At 34.3% G+C, this 16,170-nt stretch overlaps 1 protein-coding gene across 1 annotated transcript; it reads right to left on the bottom strand.

Moving 5' to 3' along the window:
- On the bottom strand, positions 11,572-14,872 carry LOC109842073. The gene is made up of 2 exons (XM_020410986.1): positions 14,057-14,872; positions 11,572-13,911 (listed from the first exon to the last, which is right to left on the bottom strand). Exons 1-2 carry the CDS (start codon positions 14,870-14,872, stop codon positions 11,572-11,574), a joined length of 3,156 nt encoding a protein of 1,051 aa, XP_020266575.1.

The raw sequence follows: 16,170 nt of genomic DNA, 5'->3' as shown, positions 1-16,170 counted from the left end.
GTCATCATACATCACACCTTCTCCAGCAAGGTATGGTTCAATCTCTCAGCCATTCCGTTCTGTTGCGGTGTCTCTCGAACTGTGAAGTGTCACCTAATACCGTGATCCCGACAAAACTATAGAAACGAATCACTCTTATACTCTCCACCATTATCTGAACGAAGAGCCTTCACCTTTCTACTTGTCTGCAGCTCCACTTTCTTTTTTCACTCCACAATAATATCCAGGACCTCATGTTTATGCTTCATAGGGTATACTCAGTTCCTCCTGGAATAGTCATCAATAAAAATGACAAAATAGTTTGCTCCACCAAGTGATATGTTCTTGGAGGGACCCCAAACATCTGTGTGAATGTAATCCAATGTACCTTGGGTATTGTGAATAGCGGTGCCAAACTTCACTCCAGTCTTCTTCTCAAGTACACAATGCTCACATAGCTCCATCTTGCATGTCTTAGCACCTTTCAATAGCTCCTGTTTCGCCAATGACTGCAGGGACTTATCTCCTATGTCCTAGTCTCATGTGCCATAATGTGGTAGTGTCCTCCTCTGTAGTGATAGAAGGTGTCAGACCCCCTATAACTGTCTTGCCCTTCAAGTAGTATAGGAAGTTTTCCCTGACTCCTCGCATCACCACCATAGAACCCTTTATGACCTTCGTTGTAGCATCCTCTAAGATCACCCGATAACTAGCTGGCTCCAAAGTACCAAGAGAAATGATGTTCTTCGTCAACTGCGGTACGAACTTAACTTCTTTCAATTCCCTCACCACTCCGTCATGCATCCTAATCTGGACTGAACCAATACCACCAATAGGGTATACATGATCATTTCCCATAAGCACGACATCCCCTCTTTTCGGCTCCTCAAAGCTAGAGAACCAACCCCTCATAGGGCATATGTGATATGTGGCTCCTGAATCCAACATCCACTCCGTAGAGTCGACATAGCAAACTGACGGTAGTGCAGGGCACGAATAGCCCGAAGAATCTGACTCTGAATGTTCATCAATAACTTTTGCAATATTCACTTCTAAAGCTTGTACAGCTTTCCCCTTGTTCTTCTCGGCTTTTTCTTTCTACTTTAGGTAGTCAATCTTCCAATGTCCTTCTTCTTTATAATACCGATATTGATTTCTAGCAACACTCTTATAGGCACTCCTATTCTTTGACTTTGAGCGGTTGAACTGGCGACGGTTTGGATCACGACCTCGAACTGTTAATACATTTCCCGATGCCTTCTCGGAGGATCAGCATCACTCTTCCTCAACTCATAATTCATCAAAGCTGAGGTCACCTCTTTATAGCTAACAGTAGTTCTTCCATTGATCATAGTGAGAACGAACGTACCATAATCATCCTCGGGTAACGAACACAAGAGTAACATCGCCTTGTCTTCATCCTCAACCATGATATCCACATTGGTCATATCTGAAAGTAGCTTCGTGAAATTATTGACATGCTCCCTGATAAAAATTCCTCTTTTTATCTTGAATTGGTAAAACCTCTTCTTCAAGTAAAGCCGATTCTTAATGCTCTTCGTAAGATACTTCTCATTGAGTGTTTCCCACATTCTCTTCGCTGACGTCTCGTTCATTACATCATAAATAGGATCCAGCGTCAAGCATGACCGAATAACTTCACAGGCTCTACTATTCATCTTCTTCCAAACCTTATCCTTCATGTCTTCGGGTTTCTCTTGTAACTCAAGAGTCTCCTCCAAATTCCGTGCATCAAGGTGTTCATCACCTGACACCTCCATAATCCGAAATTAATCTTGTCATCGAACTTCGGAATATCAATCTTCGTGTTATTGATGCTCAGACTCTGTATCGCCTTCGTAAGAGACGAATCCGATGTGTTTGCTTCTCTCATGTTGTCGATCTAACTCTTCAGATAGGAATCCTTCACCGAATCCTTCAAACAAGCCTCAAGCCAAACCTGAAGCTCTGATACCACTTGTTGTGCGTAACGAAAATTTCGGCAGCACCTCCGATGCGCAAGGTGCACAACAAGAGATTAGATCACAACAAAATTCCCGTTTCACAAAAGAAACAAGAACCGAAAGCAAAATATCTCAATAAAGTGATATCAGCTCTTCCTCTCATCAGTTCTAGGACTGACTTGTCCAGAGAACCTACAAGCTATTATAAATCACAGCAAGATAAACTATTTTACGTGGTTCGGCAAATAGGCTACGTCCATGGGGTAAGGAGGGGGGAAGATCTACTATTAGAGGGAGAGAATACAACTAGGGTTTACAATCTTACAACTTAAACCCTCACACAAGCTCTCAAATCTCTCACAAAAGGGATGCCAAAAAACCTCTCAAAACAACGATTTTTCTTCACCAAGAACAACCGAAGAAGTCCGCTGTTTTCTTTCTTTCACCGTCTTCCTTTCTCCCCTATGCCTCTGACCCTCTTTACACTCGTACAACCGCAACTGCTCAAGAAGAAAAAAACCGACCTTGCCTTTTCGCTGCCAAAAAAACAAAACCCTAGATATTCGTGATTTATAAATCACGAGACTTCGGGTGGGCTTTGAGCGGTGTTCAAGCCAAACCAAATGCACGTTGTACATGGGTGGGCCCCATGTCCCCACCCACGTGCTTCACACAAATAAAGTCAATTTTGTTATTAATTTAAAAGATAGATAGTTAAGAAAAATTAATCTCAAAGCTAGTAAGTCTGCAAATTTGACGACAGAGATACTAGTATTAATTTAAAAGCTAATAAAGTTTAGAAAATTCAAATAACCCACTAACAACAATATAAAATCAATAGGAAAATAGTATTTAAAAAGCAGGTAAAGTTTCACACATGCATGAAGGCAATGTCTCAAGATTTATATAAAAACACTTCAATTTAAGGAAATATCTCTAGAATACACCTTGATCCTCGTTCTACATACTTAGAACAGTAATAGGGATGAAACCAAATTATAGCTTTATATAGGGATGAAACCAAACTTTAACTTCATAAAGTTAGCTTTCACCATGCACGAGAATCGAACACAATATCGACCCAACGCGTAAATTATTAGTTACCATCACATAAGTTAGTTTTGATAGGCTTAATTTTCAACCTGTTGAATGAGCAATTGGATGAAATAATTGCTTCTTTATGCAGCCTTTGGTCAAGGAATAGTTTTCTCAGCTTTGTCGTGTGATTTACAATTTACAAACCTTAACTCATAGTGCAAAGTTGGAAAGAAAAAAAAAAAAAGAAATGAAATCAAGAAGCGCGCGTCTCATATATAGTAGTTAGGTATTTTCAAAATATATAACTGATTAATGTTAAATCATTTTAAAGAAGTCTGGAACCACCGCCTTGTTGGCTCTTAGATACGTCCCTAAAATTAGTTCAGAAATGAAGAGTAAAATATACAAGAAAGAAATGAAGAGCAAAATATACAAAAAAGAAAGTAGTGTTTGTTTTCAGAAAATCACTAGCATCATGCTACGTGCGGATGCACATACAAAAACCTGTAAAGTTCATGTTTTTCTAAACTTCATATGAAAAAAAAATGAAGGACCTATATGTAATTATGAGATGAAGAAATCATCCATTTATCTTATAATTTTTCCAATTGTGACTCATGACTCCACCAATAGAAAGATAAATTTTACGCATCTCATATTAATAATAGTTAATTTTTGTAAATTTTAATTGTTTATTCTAGATGAGAGGTCTACCCATGACCTTATCTCTAACATACTATATATTAGTACTCAGTGCACGCGGATGCGTGCATATATGACAAAAAATTATGAGTACGACATATGAGAAAGTATAGAGCATCTTAAGTGCTAATTAACCCTTAGTAAATTGCAAATATGAATACCCAAAAAAAAAAACAAGCAAACAAATTGTCAATGAAAAGGTGTATATTGCCCAACAGTAAAAAGTCAAAGCAGCATCTAAATTATCTTTACGACTCTGTCTCTTTCTCTTCCACCATATCATAGCTTGAAGCAGCACTTGAAACCCTAGAACTCGATTTCATTATTCTTGCAATGAATTTAGGATGAAAGACTGTGAATGTGGGGGTTAGGTTTGAGATTTAATGAGAGAATTTTTAATCTCTCTCTCTCTATATATATATATATATATATATATATATATATATATATATATCATACTCACTTTAAAAGCACGAGTTAGGGAAAATCTTTTTTAGACAAATATACCCCTATAAAGTTTGAACTACCCTATCTATAATCAAATTCTAATATTTATACACAATATCCCCAATTGATATCAAATCCAATCACAATTCACTTGACTTCTGATTTGTTATCCGCATGAGCATTATTTGTTATTCTGATAACAAATCCACTTGACTTTTGATAATATATGATATAATTAGATTATATCAGATCTGATATAAATAGATTATATCAGATCTGGTATAAATCCTTAATCTTATATATAATTATCGTTTCAAATATGATATAAATCCATTTATATGTGTGAATGTGCACTCGAAAACCGAAATAGATTATACCTGGCAAATCTGATATAAATCCACTTATACGTGTGACTTACCATAAATAAGATTATATTTGCATTGCACATATCATAAACAAGATTATATTTGCGTTGTAATTAGTCTTCATAGATGCATACCTAGATTATGGTTGTTGGATATAATATGACTTATTAATCAATCTCTAAATTCAAAATAAATAATGAAACACAATCCTAATCAAATTCTAATTTTTAAATTTTAAATGTTTGTACAACGAGAACTCTAATTATGACTATTATCCTTTCACATGCAACACCTCATGCCTAATATATAAACCAAGAATTTACATAATTTTTATAGTAACTTCATCTCATTCAACATGTATGTTCATTTTTTATTTTCATAATGGGTTATAATTTGACTTATTAATCAATATCCGAAGGCATACCTTAATATAATACAACATATTCACACGTATTAGGGCGTTGTAGTTTTGTAAGTGCACTTGAAAATCAATCTGACGAGGATTACCCTTAAAAAAATATTTTTTGTCCTCTATGATGGAAGAAATAGAAGACAAAGAAACCATAAAATCGCAGCTACTGAGTAACAAGGCCAAATAAATTTAGATCCAGGAAATAAAAGGATAATATAGTTGTTAGTTCAAGCAAGGGATGACTGTTAAAGCGATCCATAAACCAACCCCAAAAGTTTAGGAACAAGAATTCTATTGTTGGCTGCTGATTAGCAAACAAAAACATAAGAAAATAACAATACTTTTTTCAAGCTATATGTCAGAAACACAAAATATTAATCTCAACAAATTCTAAAAAATTACAAAAAACAATTAAAGAACAAAATTACAAACTGGCTCTAGGTATATGAAGAAAAACGTGTTACATAGGTCAACATTCCAATGTTGAAGCACCTTAATCAGGCCAGCTAGACAGTACGCACATCAATACCATCAGGAACAATTCCATGGTTTAGCTGGTCCCTTACATACTCTTCTTTTTTGATGGAAATAGGGCCAACTGCCCTATCATTACTTGTATATAAAATTGTAGAGTAAAAAGTTAAACAAAAGAAGATATCTAATGGTGATTTTAGCGGCTTCCCCCGAGATGGGGAAAATTGCCAAAACACTATTAAATGTCTTAGGATATGTACATGACTATAATCAACAAAGTAGCAGATAGAAGAGAGTTACAAAATAGACAAAATGGACAAAAGAGACAAAATACTGATGCTGTGAGATTAGAGGTTCCCATTGCTATCCTCAATGGAGGAAATAAGCTCCAATAGTCCTCTCGAGTGAATGAGGTTTATCAGTTTGAGAGTCTTCTTGGAAGAGGAAGTACATGTCCAGAAAAGAAGATAGTAAGCTGACTTTGAGGTGATTTGCTGTGGAGTGGTGACATACTCTTCGTGACTGTTCTCCGCATTAATTCTGAAAATGCCTTCAGACTGAAAAAACATTTAGATGATAATGAAGATTCAGACAAATAAGCATTAAGGCCACCTGAAGGCATTAAGTTTTAGATAGAAGCTTCAAGTTTACTCAATTAATAATTTGCAAGACACAAACCTGAAGTCCACCTTGCTCATAAAGGCGGTTTTGCATTAACAAGAGTATTGTTGGCACACTATTCCTTCCAGAGTCAAAGGAACATTGCATTGATTCAGTTGACACTCCGAATACTCTCACACTTCACTAAGAAATATGAAAGATGGGTCTTTATGCTAATGAGCATTGCAAACATAAATTTTCATATGCGCCTTTATGAACCCCAAAAAGCACTGTCAAAGTGTGCAATGATAATAGATGGTGAGTAGAATTGCAACTATAACAACAATATTCATAAGCGAGAACGAAATCAAGGGCATGGGCTTTTTAATAGAAATCTCGAGTCATGCAGATTAAAATTGGGTCATGATGGTCATGAACTTTCAAAGGGAAATCTTGAGTTTCCCAGATCACAATAGGGTTATATTAGCCATAAATATAGGCTATAGCATGTACACTTGTGCATTTATCATATACTAGGTTTAAACACGTGCAACACGCGTGGTTAAATAATAAAATTAAGTATTTTTAGTTTATTTTATATGAAAGATGGGTCTTTATGCTAATGAGCATTGCAAACATAAATTTTCATATGCGCCTTTATGAACCCCAAAAAGCACTGTCAAAGTGTGCAATGATAATAGATGGTGAGTAGAATTGCAACTATAACAACAATATTCATAAGCGAGAACGAAATCAAGGGCATGGGCTTTTTAATAGAAATCTCGAGTCATGCAGATTAAAATTGGGTCATGATGGTCATGAACTTTCAAAGGGAAATCTTGAGTTTCCCAGATCACAATAGGGTTATATTAGCCATAAATATAGGATATAGCATGTACACTTGTGCATTTATCATATACTAGGTTTAAACACGTGCAACACGCGTGGTTAAATAATAAAATTAAGTATTTTTAGTTTATTTTCTTATCAAAAATTTGTTCTTCAGTAAGATATTTAGTTAAATATAATTATTTTGCCTTATTAGTTTTAAAAGAAATTTATGTGAACTTTGTTTTATTTGTTCCCAAATAATACGGAGAAGGGAAAATGTTTAAGGTGTTTTATGCTTAGAGGTCAATCAAAATCTGTATATATAATAAAGATTTATTCCAAAGTCAGGACATGTTACATTATTATTTAGCTAGACTGTGAATAGGTCCTATTAGTCCTACATATCCTATTAGCCCCCGATTGATAACAAATCCCGGATTGATAATAATACAATTCAAATCCTAATAAAACTCTAATTATGACTATTATTCTATCACATGCAATACCACATGCCTATATATAAACCAAGAAATTACACAATTTTTATAGTAAACTTCATCTCCTTCAACATGTATGTTCATGCCTATATATAAACCAAGAAATTACACAATTTTTATAGTAAACTTCATCTCCTTCAACATGTATGTTTCTTTTTTATTTTCATGATTCTGATTATTAAACTTCATCTCCTTCAACATGTATGTTTCTTTTTTATTTTCATGATTCTGATTATTATTTAGAAATATTATGTATTTGATTTAATGGTGATACTTGTTTTATACTGCAATTACTTTTTATGACAATTGATATTTTTTTAAATTTTCTTTAATTTTCATGCAAAATTTAAAAGATTAAGGATTTGATTGTTGCAGGTTCTCCCATCTATCAAGGTAAATCTTCATGTAATTTGATATTATTTTAATTTAAATTTATTTGATTATATATTTTATTTGATTATATATTTTATTTGATTATATATTTTATTTGATTAACTAGACAGTGATTCGTTTAGTAGGTATCATCTTAGGCAATGAATTTGAGCAGTTATTCTGTTAATATCAGATGCATAATCAATCTTTAGATTTAGACCAAGTCAGATTTGCTCAGATGAACATATTCTATTAAAAAACTATGCAAAATATTGTCAACTAAAGGACAGTTATTTAATTAGATATAGAGAAAAAAACGTAATATGAATTAACAAAGAATATGTTATCTATAAAATTCGAGAATTCGCTTTTAAATTGAATTCCAATAGCAGCCTATTTAATTAGATAGCTTATAGTTTAATGGAAATACTTTGCCCTTTATATTAAGTGTATGCCCACTTCGTTTATTAAGTGTATTCCAATATGTTATCTACAGTTTATAGTTTTATGTTATCAGCAAAGCGAATATTTTGCCCTTTATATTAAGTGTATGCCCACTTCGTTTGAACTCTCGTACTGCGATATATCATTGTCTAATTGGAATCAAATCAAACTTTTCATATAATCCCATAATCAATCTTGAAGCGCACATGCAAGATAAAAACCACTTTGTTTGCAAGGAAATATTTAGAAAATTATTGTTTAGAAAGAATAGTTGACTAATTTATTCTAAACTCCCTTGATTAAGGTAACATATAAGAATAAGTAATATAAGATTACTTAATTTCCATTAAACTAATTCTAAGCTCTTCTTAATTAATATAAGAATAGTATTTTGAGAATAAGTAATATAAGAATAGTTGACTAATTCTAAGCTCTTCTTAATTTTAAATCCATTTTTTTCTTGGATATAATCTAATTTATTACGATTGTTAAAAAAAATGCATGTTGTTTGATTACTTACTAAGTACCATCAAAATTATTGTTTAGAAAGAATAGTTGACTAAATGTGAAAACTCATTTTCTATTTGATACGAGCTCTTTATCAAATCTTTTCCCAAACAATGTGAATGAGAAAATGAGACATTAATCTACAAAATCATAATCTTTTTATCAAATCACTTGCAGATATTCTTGCAATAACAACTAATGTTAAGCCGGCGATCAACTATATTATAAGACACAACAAACCAGACACTAGGAGGGAAATCACGCTTATGGATATAAGGTATATTCATGTTACTTATTTCTAATATCATAAGAGAAAAAAATATTAACGTTCTTTCTTTTTCATATGTAGTGGAATGCCAATGCATGCAACTTTATTTAGAGATTTGGCTACAAATGAAGGATCAATTCTTAAAGCAGAAATCAAATATAAGCCTGTAATAGCATTATCAGATTTTAAAATCTCTATATATCAAGGTACATAAATTATTGCTAAAATTCTTATTAAAGATAACTAAACATAAAATTACTCCTATAATTTTCTTATTTTTGCAGGAGATACAAGCATATCGTCGCAAATTATTTCAACATTATGTATCAATCCAAAAATAGAACTAGCTAGCGAATTAAGAGAATGGTAAGCAGAACAAGCATAATTTCATATAACCCAATAATGAAATATTATTATATTTTAATCTAATATGCAGGTTTCAATTGGAAGAATCTGCAAAAGCAAAAGGATCTCCATTGACGCTTTTTAAAAATACCAAGGAAATTCATATTAGTGATATTATGCATAAGTCACAGAATTCGATACAGGTACAATATTATATACATATTATTATCTACAAATTTAAATCTAACTAAACTTTGTTAATATACAAGCACAGTATTGCACATTTAAGGCAAAGATAACTACTATTTTAAATAGGCTCGAGCCATAGTTCTATGCTTGCAAAGGCTGTGACAAGAAGGTTAATAAAGATGTTAGTAAAGAGTGTCTGAATGACAAATGCCACAGAATCATTGATGACCCAGTACCAAGGTTAAGTAATATATCTTTTTTAATGCCATGAACATATTAAAATACAATACAAATTGTCTTTAGAAATTAACAATAAAAAATACAGGTACTTAGTTAAGATTCTCATGGAAAATGACACGGATAATGCAAGAGTAACACTCTTTGACGCAGCAGAAACTCTTATTGGATGCAAAGCAAAAACATTCATTACAGAAAAGAATGAGGTAATTCCTAACTCTATTCAAGTAATAAATTAGAAAATAAACAAATCCATAAGTATTAATATAACATTTGTTCTCATTGCAACAGAAAAATAATCAGAGTCCATATTTCCAAAAAATTGTTTTGAACATCGGAAAAACATTCAAATTCCTGGTGAAGTTAGATGAAAAGACAAAAGATGAACGAGGCGAAGGAAATATAATAGCACAAGAAATTCAACTTCAGCCTGATATTACAATCGACGTAGATGATGAAGATACTACTCTAGAGTTACCCAGAAAAAAGATAAAGGTGGAGAACGATTGATCTTGGTTTAGAAATTTTCAAGAACAATATTTTTTTAATCATTTTATATAACAACTTATTTTTTGATTACAATTAGGAATTTTATAAGCCATTTTCATGCAGAGTTATTAGTAGTTTTGTATGCTTATGTGATTGCTTACATCACATAAAATTACACTTTGATATTTAACCATTTTACTACATTTTATTATTATCTATGGATAGCGCAGCATGTGATCAATCATTTATGATATAAATGTGACCTCTTTAACTAATTGGCAAAGAATTACTATTGTGATGAATTTGCTTGGGGTTGTCACAAACCTCAATATTCATTGTTTTCAAAAAAAAAACCTTGGCTTACTAATTATTACTTGTTGAGATTGTTTCCATGTTGAATAAGGGACCAAATTTGATCAAGATTTACTTTCATACTTTAATTAAGTTCCTGTTAAGTGTTAGTGGTAGTGATCAATTAAAAATTTTTAGAACAAAAATAATTTACAAGTTTGTAGTAAATCAAACAATGATCTTAGCTTTTTAAGTCAAAAAATATTTGAAATAACTTAAAATTTTGAAATATTTTCTACATTACTATAATTAAAATTCATAATAACAATTACAATTTATAGCTTCTGATAGTTTCACAGGGTTAATAAATCGGGAGCCTAAAAGCCTTCGTTCCTTTCATTTTCCACCCCGTCGGTTAGCAGCCACCTTCAGTTACGTCCCACTTTCTTAAATCATTAATTGCCAACGATGAGTATTATATCCTTGTCATCACCACACCCCTCTGCCATCATCTCCTTACTTCTCAAATTTTGGGCATCGGTTACGATCACGAACAAACCCTAGCCGGCGATGGCGATGAGTCTTCGGTAGGGCTTCGGTCCTTTTCCGGCGAACCGAGACGGCGGCGAGCATCAGTTTTTAGGGTTCTCTCCAATTCTCAGGCATTGGAGGGATGGAAATGGCGTCCACTGCTAAGGTACTTGCTGTTTGGTCGATATCTCTCTGGTAATTCAATTAGTTTCCAATTTAGTTGGATAGTTTAGTGGAGTGAAGGCTGTGAATTGATTTAAGAAGAGAATTGAAAACTGAAGGTGATGATTTTGGGCAAAATCAAGTCTTTTGGGGTTTGCAATTGTTTTCTGAAGTTTATTTTGCTACTATTTACTGGCGAATGGTTACTTCAATTTGAGAGCTTGAAGGTTCTTGTCTGTGAAGGCAGAAAAAATGTGGGAAAAAGTGATTAGGTTTGCGTTAGGAATACCTTAACTTTTTTTTTGGTCAATGAAAAGGTATTTATTCATCATCCAAATGTGAAAAAATCAGCACATCAAGATTCTCAGCTTGAACTGAGAATACAAAAAAATTCTAATCTACTAATACATCACTCATACTCTAAAAACTACAGAGAACAAATCCATTCTCTGTCTTCAGCAGTAAATGGACCATTGAGAACAATAGCTAAGATGCTAAATTTTATCTCCTTAAACACTTGATCAGCTGGCTTCAATTCCTGTCTGAAAGTTCTGCCGTTCCTCTCATTCCAAATTTTATAAATTGTAGAGGTAAAAGCCAATTTCTTTAGCTTTTGTTTAAACCCTCTTCCCCTCAACCTGTGACAGAACCAATTCAACACTTGATTCCAATTGCTCGATCTCCACCTGAACTGTAACCAATTCATAACATTGGCCCAGATATCACTAGAATAGGAACATTCGAAAAAAAGATGGTCTCTGCATTCCAGACCAGAGCATAAAACACAGCTGTTTATGCTAACAACCCCCCTCCTGATCAGTCTGTCCTGAGTAAGCAAACGGTTTTGGATTGCTAACCAGCTAATAAAAGCATGTCTGGGGTAGTTTGAAGACTCCCATATTGTGCCAAACCAAGGCACCAAATTAGATGTAGGGGAGAGTGCAGCATATAAGTCAGAAAGTTTAACTTTTGCATTTTTGTAGCAATAACAGATGGTCTGAATCAGATTATCAATCCCTCCAAAAAGCCCCTGAGCCTTGTCTCTGATCTTTAAGATCTGTCTCCACATCCACGAATCAGTTTTTTTAGCCTGAACATGCCAGACATCACAATTTTTCAGATACGTGCCATGAATCCACTTGATCCACAGATTTTCCTTGTTAACATGTATATTCCAGATTAGCCTCAGTGCAGAAGCTGTACTCCATGTAGAAGCAGAGTATATGCCTAGGCCTCCAATTTTCTTATGCATGCAAGCTTTATCCCATGAAATGAGAGGAGTTTTATGAACATGTTCAGAATTTCCCCAAAGAAAATTCCTACATAATTCATCTATTTTGTGAAGTACTCTCATAGGCAGAACATAGTTTGAAGTCCAAAAGTTTTGTATACCAAGTACAACACTTTTAATTATTTGTAATCTGCCCGCATAAGATAGGAACCTGTTTTTCAAGCAAGCCTGGAACTGACCTGTTATCTTGTTGAAAAGGTTTGAACAATCCATATATGATAGACGTTTACCAATCAATGGGACACCCAGATAAGTGATGGGCAGGGTACCTTCAGGGAAATTCAAGAGATTTGATACATGTCCCTTTAGATTATCATCAATTCCACCATAGAAAACTTTGCATTTACCAGGATTTGCCTCAAGGTCTGAGACATCACTGAAATGTTTGAAGCACTTGTAGAGTATATTGACTGAATGAAGATCACCTTTAGAGAAAAGAAGAAGATCATCCGCAAAAATTAGATGAGTGATTTTTAGATCACCACATCTAGGATGGAATTTAAAATCCTTGTTATTCTTAAGCAAATTTAACTGCCTTGAGAGATACTCCATACCCAGATTGAATAGATAAGGTGATATAGGATCACCTTGTCTTAAACCCCTCTCTCCCTTGAAGTAGCCATGTAGGGTACCATTTAAAGAAATAGAGTACTTAGGGGATGTAATACAGGCCATAATCCAGTTTACTGTTTTGTCAGGAAAGCCAAGACCTAAGAGCATATCCTTTAGAAAATTCCAGTTGATAGTGTCAAAGGCTTTCTTGATATCAATACTCAACATAATCCTGGGTGAAATATGCTTCCTATTGTAATTTTTCACAATCTCATGGGCTAGTAAGATGTTGGTTGAAATTTGCCTTCCTCTCACAAAAGCACTTTGAGCCTCATTGATCAAGAATCCCATAACAGGTTTGATCATATTAGCTAGAATTTTTGAGATAATCTTATAGAGGCAGTTACAGCAGGCTATTGGTCTGAAGTCAGCTGAAAACTTTGGGCACTTTATTTTTGGAATCAAGGTAATAGATGTAGCATTTATCATACCCAAAAGCTTGCCAGTATTAAAGAATTCTGTAATAGCCTTCGTTACCTCATCCCCAATAATGTGCCAAGCTGATTTGTAAAATGCCATGCTAAAGCCATCAGGTCCAGGCGCTTTATCATCACCCATGGAGAAGACTGCATTTTTAATTTCCTCTTTGGTCACTGGAGAAGACAGATTCCTAGCTTGAGCTTGATCCAAGCATGGACCATTTGTGATAATATCCCTAACAGGACTAGCTGTTTTTATAGTTGTGCCCATGAGTTTTTTGTAGAAAGATATAAGTTCTTGAGTAATCTCATCACCATCAGTTAATCTGCACCCAGCATCATTGTAGAGCACCATAACTCTATTTAGATGTCTTTTAGCTTTAATTGCAGAGTGATAGAAGCTTGTACATCTATCTCCTTGCACACTCCACTGAATCCTAGATTTCTGATGATAGAAAGAGAGCTCACAATCCAAAAGTTTGTTATATGAAATAAAAACAACTTTTTTCCTGCTTGATCAAATCAGTGTTAAGGGGATCCCCCTGTAAAAGTTTCTGTATATTCTCCAGATTTATTCTAGCCCTGATCACCTGTTCACTGATATTGTGAAAACTTCTTTTGTTTAAATCCTTCAGTGCAGTCTTCAATAGCTTCAACTTACTTGTAACAGAAAACATAGAACAACCTGCAATTGTGCTTTGCCAAACAGTAGAAATAATAGGCAGGTAACTGTCATGTTTAATCCACATCTTGTAAAATTTAAATGGCTTCTTTCCTTGCACATGATCATCATAGATTGAAACCAAAGCTGGGGAGTGGTCAGAACAACTAGGAAGAAGGTACTCAACATGACTAGAATTGTGCAAATTGATCCAAGAATCATTTACCAAAGCTCTATCCAATCTACTCCAAACCCTGAAATTAGAATCTTGTTTGTTATTCCAAGTGTAATGGCAGCCTTCAGTCTTCAAATGTGATAGATGACACTTGTCAATAAATTCTCTGAAATCAGTAGTTTCAGCTTCAGTAACTGCAGCACCTCCTATTTTATCTTCTTGCCCAGTTATGGCATTGAAATCACCAGATAGAATCCATGGCTTGTTTACAACTGTTTGTTGTATTTGAAGAAGGTCTTGCCAAAGAGCTTTCCTAGTTGCTTGATGATTATGACCATATATAGAAGAAACTAAACATTCAACTCTACCATCTAAGGATTTAACAGAACAGGTAATATGCTGAGCAGAAAACTTGTCAATATAAACTTCCAAAATATTAGGATCCCATAGGATCATAATTCTGGCTTTGCTAGAGTTATCTGCATTTGAAAACCACTCCCAGTTACCTTGAATCTTCTTTGTTATATTTGGGATTTTGCTAGCCTTAACTTTTGTTTCAATAATAGCCATGAAAGAGATATGATGCTGTTGAATGTGAAGCTTTACCAAATGTTGCTTAGAGGACTTGTTTAGTCCTCTAATATTCCAAAAGGAGAGATTCATAATTTTAGAACACCCCCTCCATTCACATTTTGGGGGTTATCCTCCAGGTAGTTTAGATGATCAAAAGTGTTACCTATCTTGATTCCAGATTTATGCATATCTGCCCAACTTCTATTTACCTGGGAACTTTTGACTGAATTCCAAGACCTTTGTCTCTGACTTTGTACATGCACAGCCTGCACCAGATCCTGTGCATTATTCTCTCTAGGTGTTATTCCAGAAAATTGATCAAGAACATGCACAGAATCCAAATTATTGGGCCTCATACTATTCTGAACTATGCCTGACAATCCAGAATGTATTCTCTCAACTGAAGCCCCAGAAACCTGTTCAAGCACTTGTGCAACATGCACAGAGTCAATGTGATCTGCACCTGGAGATAGATTTTGAATTTGCACACCATTAACTGCTCCAGGAACATGCTTTCTATTCAAGACAGTTTGAAATCCCATATTTCCATGATCAGCAACAATATGGCCTCCACCTGAAGATAAACTTTGCTCCTGCACAGTATTGACTCCACCAGAGACATGTATTTCATTCAAGGCAGATTTATTCCCCAGATTATCAGGTACAGCTTGATTAACAGGTTTTGATTTTTGCACCCATCTTTTAGATAAGGGGTATCTCTTGCAGAAAACTGTATCATGCCCCACAAGTTTGCAACTATTGCACCATTTAGGCTTAAGTTCATAAATCACCTTTTGATCAAAAATTTTCCCATTTGGACCATGAATAGGAATTATATCAGGGAGAGGTGAAGGCATATGAACTTCAACTAACACCCTAGCATAAGCTAATCTTTGCTTGTTAGCAGTTAGCTTATCAGTGGCAATTGGCCTCCCAATATGACTAGCTATCTTACTTATAGCATTAGAGCTCCACAAGTTTAATCTCAGACCTGGCAGCTGAATCCACAGAGGGTAAACATTGTCATTTATCTTTTCTATATCTTCATCATTTGACCATACTTTCAATAGGAGGGGCCTAGAACCAAAGAACCATGGACCATTCACCAAGATATCCTCCATTTCCTCTTTACTCTTGAATTTAAACAAAAATAATCCTGGTTTGAGCAGACACACTTCAGGTACTGCCCAATGATCCCAGACTTTTTGAACATAAATTTCCATGGCCTTAAACTTAACATTTAAGCCTAAAACTTGGCCAATTAAAGAAAATTTCCAATTGGAATTACCTTCATT

This window comes from Asparagus officinalis, chromosome 5 (assembly GCF_001876935.1).
Source record: "Asparagus officinalis chromosome 5, Aspof.V1, whole genome shotgun sequence".
Classification (NCBI taxonomy): Eukaryota; Viridiplantae; Streptophyta; class Magnoliopsida; order Asparagales; family Asparagaceae; genus Asparagus; species Asparagus officinalis.
This window is presented reverse-complemented; position numbering and strand designations above follow the sequence as displayed.

Excerpts from the sequence above, each read along its gene's own strand:
- LOC109842073 (XM_020410986.1), bottom strand. The coding sequence starts at position 14,872 with ATGGCTATTATTGAAACAAAAGTTAAGGCTAGCAAAATCCCAAATATA. Across the intron at positions 13,912-14,056 it reads TTCACAATATCAGTGAACAG|AAATCTAGGATTCAGTGGAG; the intron begins GTGATCAGGGCT and ends TTCTATCATCAG.